This window comes from Protobothrops mucrosquamatus, unplaced genomic scaffold, assembly GCF_001527695.2.
Source record: "Protobothrops mucrosquamatus isolate PMUCROS unplaced genomic scaffold, P.Mucros_1.0 scaffold3282, whole genome shotgun sequence".
NCBI classification, from domain to species: domain Eukaryota; kingdom Metazoa; phylum Chordata; class Lepidosauria; order Squamata; family Viperidae; genus Protobothrops; species Protobothrops mucrosquamatus.
Window position 1 is genome coordinate 64,310 of NW_015389273.1, and position 9,687 is coordinate 73,996.

Genomic DNA, 9,687 nt, shown 5'->3' on the forward strand with positions numbered 1-9,687 from the left:
GGTCTCCTGCTTGAGCAGGGGGTTGGACTAGATGACCTTCAAGGACTCTTCCGACTCTGTTCTTCTGTTCTTCATATGGGAAACCAGATCAGAAAGGATTCACAAAGGAGGAGAGGGAGATTTTGTAACGTGTATGGGGAAATGCTGCCCTCCAGTGGCGACCAGAGGTAAATAGAATAGAATAGAATAGAATAGAATAGAATAGAATAAGAATAGAATGGAGTGGAATAGAATAGAACAGAGCTGGAAGGGACCATGGAGGTCTTCTAGTCCAGCCCCCTTCTCAAGCAGGAAAACCGACACCATCTCAGACAAGGGATTGTCTAGTCTCTCCTTAGAAACCTCCAGTGATGGATAATATATAGAGAGATAGATATAGAGATATAGATTATATGCATATATGTATATGTATATAGATTGATAGATATAGACATATACATAGATACATACATAGATATAGATAGATAGGTAGGTAGATAGATATAGAGATGAAAGATAGTTAGACAGATGAAAGAGATAGATAGATGATAGATAGATAGATAGATAGATAGAGAGAGATAAATGATAGATAGACAGACAGATAGATAGATAGCTTGAGTAGCTAGATAGTCAGATAGAATAAGATAGATAGACCAATAACGATAGATAGATAGATAGATAGATAGATAGATAGATAGATAGATAGACAGTCAGAATAAGATTGATAGATGATAGCTTGATAGATAGCTTGATAGCTTGATAGCTTGATAGCTTGATAGATAGATAGATAGATAGATAGATAGATAGATAGATAGATAGATAGAGACAGACAGACAGACAGACAGACAGACAGACAGAAAGATAGATAGCTTGAGTGGATAGATAGATAGATAAGATAGATAGACCAATAACAATAGATAGATAGATAGATAGATAGATAGATAGATAGATAGATAGATAGATAGAGATAGATAGATAGAGATAGATAGAGATAGATAGATAGATAGAGATAGATAGATAGATAGATAGATAGAGATAGATAGATAGATAGATAGATAGATAGAGATAGATAGATAGATAGGTAGATATAGATAGATGATAGAGACAGACAGATAGATAGCTTGAGTGGATAGATAGATAGATAAGATAGATAGACCAATAACGATAGATAGATAGATAGATAGATAGATAGATAGATAGATACATAGATAGATACATAGATAGATACATAGATAGATACATAGATAGCTTGATAGATTGATAGATATAGAGACAGTCAGATAGAATATGATAAGATAGATGATAGATAGATAGATAGATAGATAGATAGATAGAGACAGACAGACAGACAGACAGACAGCTTGAGTAGATAGATAGATATAGAGACAGTCATAGAATAAGATAGACCAATAACTATAGATAGATAGATAGATAGATAGATAGATAGATAGATAGACAGTCAGAATAAGATTGATAGATGATAGCTTGATAGATAGCTTGATAGCTTGATAGCTTGATAGCTTGATAGCTTGATAGATAGATAGATAGATAGATAGATAGATAGATAGATAGATAGATAGATAGATAGATAGATAGATAGATAGATAGATAGATAGAGANAGACAGACAGACAGACAGCTTGAGTGGATAGAGAGAGAGACAGACAGACAGACAGACAGACCAATAACGATAGATAGATAGATAGATAGATAGATAGATAGATAGATAGATAGATAGATAGATAGATAGATAGAGATACATATATATTTTAAGGCAAACCCCTCTGATATTTCAAATGCTAGCTGAAAAGAAAATCAGACAGGTGGGTCTAACCTTCATCCAGTGAGGTAGGAACAGGGTATATGTGATGGGTGGCTTTCGATTTCTCGTCCGTGATGGACCCCTAGAGCGGGAAAAAAAAAAAAGCAGAGAGGAATAGTCTGAGAAAGAGCGTAGAGAGGGACCTCTCTTCACGCACTCCTCGTTGGTCATGGGGATTGTGGGACATCGCGGCGGCCCCCCCACCGGACGACGGGGACGTACTGGGAATCAGAATTGCAACCTGGAAAAGCGGGAAGGGAGGAAGAACGACTCCGCAGGTGTGTGTATCCCTTTAAGACTCGGAGTACAAAAGGGAAGGTTTTTTGCTGGAGTCTCTCTCTCTCTCTCTCTCTCTTTCCTTTTGACTGCCGCAATTGCTGTGTGTTATTTTATGTTATTTTCTTTCTAGTGTTATTGTAGATAGGGGAATATACACCACCATTTCATTGACAAACCACGGTTTGCTGTATCTACTCCTGGTTTCCCTCGGCGCCATGCGACTGGCGCCTGCTCTGACGTCCTGGCCTTGTATTTCAAAATTTCTTCCCTCCCCCCCGAGAGACAGAGAAACGAAATTAAAAACCCGTCGCGATTGCTACAGCGGTAAGCCGGCATTCTCCCCATCCCGGTTACCTGGTGGCGTTTGACAATCTCTTTCAGCTTGTTCGCCAGTTTCAGTTCGATGTCCGGAATGAGGTAGATGCTGGGTCTGCTCAGACAGTTATTCTAAAAGGGGACACACAAACACAAAAAAAAAGAATAATGGAGGAATTAAAAAAAGGGGGTTGGACTAAATGACCTCCGAGGTCCTTTCCAACTCGGAATGATTCTGTAAGGGTCTCCTGCTTGAGCAGGGGGTTGGACTAGATGACCCCCAAGGTCCAACTCTGTTACTGTATGATTCTGTAAGGGTCTCCTGTTTGAGCAGGGGGTTGGACTAGATGACCTCCCAGGTCCCTTCCAACTCTGTTATTGTATGATTCTGTAAGGGTCTCCTGTTTGAGCAAGGGGCTGGACTAGATGACCTCCGAGGTCCCTTCCAACTCTATTATGCCATGATTCTGTAAGGGTCTCCTGTTTGAGCAAGGGGGGTGGACTAGATGACCTCCGAGGTCCTTTTCAACTCGGAATGATTCTGTAAGGGTCTCCTGTTTGAGCAGGGGGTTGGACTAGATGACCTCCGAGGTCCCTTCCAACTCTGTTTTTCCTATGCTTCTGTAAGGGTGTCCTGTTTGAGCAGGGAGCTGGACTAGATGATCTCCGAGGTCCCTTCCAACTCTGTTATGCCATGATTCTGTAAGGGTCTCCTGTTTGAGCAAGGGGGGTGGACTAGATGACCTCTGAGGTCCATTCCTATTCTGTTTTTCTATGATTCTGTAAGGGTCTCCTGCTTGAGCAGGGGGTTGGACTAGATGACCTCCGAAGTCCCTTCCAACTCTGTTTTTCTATGATTCTGTAAGGGTGTCCTGTTTGAGCAGGGGGCTGGACTAGAAGACCTCCAAGGTCCCTCCCGGCTCTATTCTACTCTAAATAAACGGACATGGGGACTTCTTCCGACTTTTTCCCTCGCTCGGGTCTTTGAAGAGGACCCCGGAAAGCCATGTCCGCGTCCCGTAATCCCCAAATAAAATTATTCGCCTTGCCTGCACTAATGTTTTCTCAATGTTCATGAACATTTCGACGTTGCGGTCCATCCGCGACGGGTTTTGCAAGTCGAATCTCCGCCTGCGAAGACAAACGCGGGAGAAAGAGAGGACATTGGGGTATTTCTTACGATTCAGGATGAAAAATCGATGAAAGGGTAGGCGGTCCTCGACTTACGACCATTAACGGAGCCCCAAATTTCTGTCGTTAAGCGAGACGGTTCGGGGAGCTTTGCCCCATTTGACTGTTCTAGCCACACTGGTGAACCGCTGCGGTGGTTAAATTAGGAAGCCGGTTGTTAACGGAATCTGGCCTGTCTTGTCACAAGGCCGCAAAAGGGGATCACGTAACCCCGGGACACTGCAACCGTCGTAAGTATGAATCAGTCGCCAAGCGTCTGAATTTTGATCTCGTGACCATGGGGAGGCTGCAACGGTCGTAAGTGGGGAAAACGGTCCTGAGTCACATTTTTAAAATGGTCCTAAGTCACATTTTTACAACAGTCACAAGTCACATTTTAAAAATGGTCATATTTTAAAAATGCTCATATGTCCCATTTTAAAAACGGTCATAAGATATTTTAAAAATGGTCGAATGTCAGATTTTAAAAACAGTCATGAGTCAATTTTTAAAATGGTCATTAAGTGAAATTTTTAAAACGGTGCTCAGTCACATTTTTAAAACGGTTGTAAATCACATTTTTAAAACGGTCCTCAGTCACATTTTAAAAATGTTCTTAAGTCACATTTTAAAAACGACCATTAAATTACATTTTTAAAACGGTCGTCACATTTTTTAAATGGTCATGTCACATTTAAAAAACCGTCATATTTTAAAAATGGTCACATTATTAAAACAGTCGTCACTTTAAAAACGGTCATGTCACCTTTTTAAAACAGTCGTGACATTTTAAAAATGGTCATTAAGTCAGTTTGAAAATGGTCAAGTCACATTTTTAAAATGGTCGTAATTCATTTTAAAAACGGTTATGTCCCATTTTAAAAATGGTCATGTCACCTTTTTAAAATGGTCGTCACATTTTTAAAACGGTCGTGAATCACATTTTTAAAATGGTCCTTACTTTTTTCAATGCTGCTGTAACATTGAACGGTCACCAAACTGTTGTAATTTAAGGATTACCTCGATTATCATTCAGGATGACAATAATTTATTGTCATCTTCTAGGTAGTCCTCAACTTATGACCAAAGTTGGGAGCAGAATTTCCGTCGCTAAGCAAGGCGGTTGATTAAGCGAGACTTGCCTGATTTTAGAACCTTTTTTTTTTGACTCCGGTTTTGTTAAGCAATCGCTGTCGTTAAGTGACTCACATGGGTCGTTAAGCGAATCTGCCTCGCGCCATTGATTTGGCTCGTCAAAAGCCGGTTGGGAAAAGTCACAAAACGTTAACCACGAGACCCTGGGACCGTCATAAATACGAGTCAGTTGTCAAGCATCCGAGTTTTGATCCTAACTGCTTGTTTTTTTCAGGGCTGCTGGAACTGTGAACGGTCACTAAAAGGACCGTCGTTAAGTCGAGGACTTCCGGTAAGGAAAGAACCACTCACCATCCTTGTTCGTTCTTGTACTTGTAAGCCGCCCCGAGGATGTAACACAAAGTTCCTCCGGCTTTGAAGTCCAGGAAGCACTTGGCCTAAAATAAAATTAAAAAAAAAAAAGAAAGACAAGTGACATTTGCAAAACACGCAACGCGGCAACGACGAGGCGTAGCCGTCTCGCAACGCAACCACAACGGGTTGGGGGGAAGAGGGAGGGGCAAATCCGCAGAGGCCGCAACGTTCCGCCCAAAAGAGCTTTTAAGGAAGTCAGTTTGCTGGCTTGTTTGGTGCGCCAGGGGACCCCTTCGCTGTGTCATCTACACAAGCACAACGCACAACCCACCGCCCCGATGTCTTGTTTAAGGGCGGGGCTGAAGAGTGGTTGGAGGCAGGGGGAGAAGCCTGCCAAGCAGCGGTGTCCAAGTCCTTCAACCAAACAGCTCTGTCCTCCATTCGTCTTTCTTTTGCGTTCCTTCCTTCCCGTCCCTGCTCTTTCTTTCTTTCTTTCTTTCTTTCTTTCTTTCTTTCTTTCTTTCTTTCTTGGCTCTCCTCCCGTATTCTCCCTGCCTTGCTTCTTTCTTTCTTTCTTTCTTTCTTTTTGTTTCCTTCTTTCTTTCCTGTTTCCTTATACTTTCTTTTTTTTCTTTCCTCTGTTTTCTCTCTCTCCTTCTCTATCTTTCCTGTTTCCTTCCTTTCTTTCCTCTTTGTTTTCTCTTTCCTTCCTTCCCTCTCTATTTCCTTCCTTCCTTTTCTCTTTCTCTCTCCCTTCCCCTTTTTTTCTTTCTTTTTTTCTTTCCTGTTTCCTTATACTTTTTCTTTATTTCTTTCTCTCTCCTTCTCTTCCTTTCCTCTTCCTTTCCTCTTCCTTTCCTTCCTTCCCTATTTATTAACTTCCTTTTTTCTCTCCTCTCCACCCGCTTTATTTCTTTCTTTTTCTTTTGTGTTTTCTTATTTCTTTCTCTCTTTCCTCACTTCCTTTCGTTCTTTCTCTTGCTGTCCTTCCTTCCGTATCTCTTTCCTTCCTTTCTTTCTCTCCTCTCCCCGTCTTTCTTTCTTCTTGTTTATTTTTCTTTCTCTCCTTCTTTCTTTCCTTTCTTCCCTTCCTTTCCTGTTTTCTTTCTCTTCCTGTCCTTCCTTCCCTATCTATTTCCTTCCTTCCTTTTCTCTCTCCTCTCATCTCCTCCCGCTCTTTTCTTTCTTTCTTCTTTCTTTCTTTCTTTCTTTCTTTCTTTCTTTTTTCTTTCTTTCTTTCTTTCTTTCTTTCTTTCTTTCTCTTTCTGTCTCTCTCTTCTCTCCATCCTCCTTCCCTTCCCTTTCTCTTTGGACATGAAAGCCTGCTGGGTGACTTTGGGCCAATCACCAGGAGACGGTGAGTTCTAGTCCCGCCTTAGGCATGAAAGAAAGCTGGGAGACTTGGGGCCAATCACCAGGTGACAGGGAGTTCTAGTCCCGCCTTAGGCATGAAAGCCAGCCAGGTGACGTTAAGCCTATCACCAGGTGACAGGGAGTTCTAGTCCCGCCTCAGGCACGAAAGCCGGTTGGGTGACTTTGGCCCAATCACCAGGAGACGGTGAGTTCTAGTCCCGCCTTAGGCATGAAAGCCAGCTGGGTGACTTTGGCCCAATCACCAGGAGACTGGGAGTTCTAGTCCCGCCTTAGGCATGAAAGCCAGCTGGGGGACTTTGGGCCAATCACCAGGAGACGGTGAGTTCTAGTCCCGCCTTAGGCATGAAAGCCAGTGGGTGACTTTGGGCCAATCATCAGGTGACAGGGAATTCTAGTCCCGCCTCAGGCACGAAAGCCAGCTGGGGGACTTTGGGCCAATCACCAGGAGACTGGGAGTTCTAGTCCCGCCTTAGGCATGAAAGCCAGCTGGGGGACTTTGGGCCAATCACCAGGAGACTGGGAGTTCTAGTCCCGCCTTAGGCATGAAAGCCAGCTGGGGGACTTTGGGCCAATCACCAGGAGAGGGTGAGTTCTAGTCCCGCCTTCGGCACGAACCTCCAAATTGATGCTGAAGCATCAAAACCTCGGAAATCGGCTCAAATACAAAGGAAAACCTTTGGCCTTTCATCTTCCACCCACAAAGAGCGCCCCCCCCCAAAAGAGATCCTCAATACTGACCGGAAACTTGGTGAAGGCAGGATTGGCCACGTGTTTTCCGAAGGCATCTTCCTGGAACTGCAGCAATTGAGCCACCAGCCCAGCCAGGGTTTTATTCGTCGGTGCGTCGGCCTGGACATACTGTGAAACAAAGAGAGGGCCCTCAGTTGTTGTGGTTGTTACTTTTCCGCCTGGAGTCACCACCACACATCGCCCACCTCGCCGTGAGGGCACAACGGTTGGTCGTCTTTCGTTGGTCTTAATCCTGGTTCAGGGGGGTTGGACTAGATGACCTCCAAAGGTCCCTTCCCATCTCTGTCGCTCTGTCAGGGTCTCCTGCTTGAGCAGGGGGTTGGACTAGATGACCTTTGTGGTCTCTTCCAACTCTGTTAGTCTATGATTCTGTTAGGGTCTCCTGCTTGAGCAGGGGGTTGGACTAGATGACCTCCAGGGTCNTGGACTAGATGACCTCCAAGGTCCCTTCCAGCCCCTAAGATTCAAAGTCATCTCAAAGGCACCCAGGCATTCGGCCCTGCAGGTCTCGAACGGTGAGAACCGGCACCTTGAACTGTCCCGGGAAGCAACCAGCGCTCCTCCTACGGATACGGGCAGTCCTCGACTTACAAGAGTTCAATTTAGCGACCAAAGTCAGTAATTGACAAATGTAACTTACGACTGTTTTTCACGTGATCAAAACGCGGACGCACGGCCACTGCTTCGTATTTACGACCGTTTCGGTGACCCCGGGGTCACGTGATTCCCCTCCCTGTTTTTGCGACTTTGCGACGAACCAACGGAACGAGGGAAGCCGGATTCACTTAACGGCCAGGTTGCTGCCGAGACTCACTTAACGACGACGGGCGGAAAAGTCGTCACATTCGCCGAGCCCCGGGAATCTGGGGCTCTCTTCTGGTCGTAAAGTCGAGGACTACCCGTATTCGGGGGTGGGGGAGGGCGCGCAAAGCTCAGGATCCCGACAGTATCCAGAATCGCAGCGGCGTCTTCAAGGGTGGGCCCCACGGCGCAACAGTCTAGCTCTTTGGCGACCACCGAGGCACCCCAACTTCTGGCGCGAAAGGCATCTGGGCGATGGGATGGTGAAATAGGCGACTCCCCGCCCCCAAATTGTTGGGGTGGGGGTGGGGAAAGCAGGACCATCCCATGCCCAGGTCCAATCGGACCCATATTCCACAGCCGCCGCATCGGTCAGGGGTCCGATTCAGGCTGCTTTTGCCTTCCGTGACCCCATTGCTTGGGGGGGGGGGAAAGGATGACCCCATGTAGGGTTGAAAAGGGAGGGGTGGGGAATCATCGCCCAGGTCCAACAGGCCCCATAATCCACAGCCACTCCATTCCCCCAGACCGACCAGCTGGCCCTATAATACACACACACACACACACACACACACACACACACACCAGAGGCCAAAGGGCAGAAGGGTGAAGGCAATGGGACACTATTGCTTTGGGGGGGGGGAGAATGACCCCATGTAGGGTTCAAAAGGGAGAGGGGAAAACCATCCCCCACGTCCAGATGGGCCCATCATCCACAGCCACCTCTCTTCCAGACTGTCCAGCTGGCCCCATCATCCACAGCCACCCCACTCTCCCAGACCGTCCAGCTGGTCCCGTCATCCACAGCCACCTCACTCTCCCAGACCGTCCAGCTGGCCCCATAATCCACAGCCACCTCACTCTCCCAGAATATCCAGCTGGCCCCATCATCCACAGCTACTCTTCCAGACTGTCCAGCTGGCCCCATAATCCACAGCCACCTCACTCTCCCAGACCGTCCAGCTGGCCCCATAATCCACAGCCACCTCTCTCCCCCAGAATATCCAGCTGGCCCCATCATCCACAGCTACTCTTCCAGACTGTCCAGCTGGCCCCATCATCCACAGCCACCTCACTCTTCCGGACCGTCCAGCTGGCCCCATCATCCACAGCCACCTCAAAATCCTCAGACCATCCAGCCGGCCCCATCATCCACAGCCACCTCTCCAGGACCATCCAGCCGGCCCCATCATCCACAGCCACCCCTCTCCAGGACCATCCAGCCGGCCCCATCATCCACAGCCACCCCTCTCCCAAACCCCAAAAGGCAAAGACAGTAGGACATTATTACTTGGGGGGGGGGGGGAAGGGGAAGAATCATCACATATAAGGTTAAAAAAGGAGGGGTGGAACCATCCCCCAGGTCCAGTAGACCCCATAATCCACAGCCACTCCATTCCCCGAGACCGTCCAGCTGGGCCCATCATCCACAACCACCCACCCCCCTCTCCCAGATCCCAAAGGGCAGAAGGGTAAAGAAAATAGGACACTATTGCTTTTGGGGTGGGGGGGGGGAAGAATGACCCCATGTAGGGTTCAAAAAAGGAGGGGTGGGGAATCAATCCCAGGTCCAGATGGGCCCCATCATCCACAGCCACTCCATTCCCCCAGACCGTCCAACCGGCCCCATGATCCACAGCCACACCCCCTCCCAGATGCCAAAGGGCAAAAGCAATAGGACACTATTGATTGGGGGGGGGGGAAGGATGACCCCATGTAGGGTTCAAAAAAGGAGGGGTGGGGAATCAT

General features: G+C 46.8%; 1 protein-coding gene across 1 annotated transcript in view; it reads right to left on the minus strand.

The window, feature by feature from the left end:
- The window catches only part of SMARCC1 (SWI/SNF related, matrix associated, actin dependent regulator of chromatin subfamily c member 1), a 63,188-nt gene extending 54,322 nt beyond the window's left edge, over positions 1–8,866 (minus strand). The window contains exons 1-6 of the mRNA XM_029286306.1: positions 8,720–8,866; positions 7,126–7,245; positions 5,011–5,096; positions 3,444–3,525; positions 2,434–2,526; positions 1,813–1,882 (exon numbers count right to left, since the gene is read on the minus strand). Of these exons, the coding sequence (XP_029142139.1) occupies positions 1,813–1,882; positions 2,434–2,526; positions 3,444–3,525; positions 5,011–5,096; positions 7,126–7,245; positions 8,720–8,866 (598 nt within the window). The remainder of the gene's footprint in view (positions 1–1,812; positions 1,883–2,433; positions 2,527–3,443; positions 3,526–5,010; positions 5,097–7,125; positions 7,246–8,719) is intronic.
- Positions 8,867–9,687: the final 821 nt, after the last annotated feature.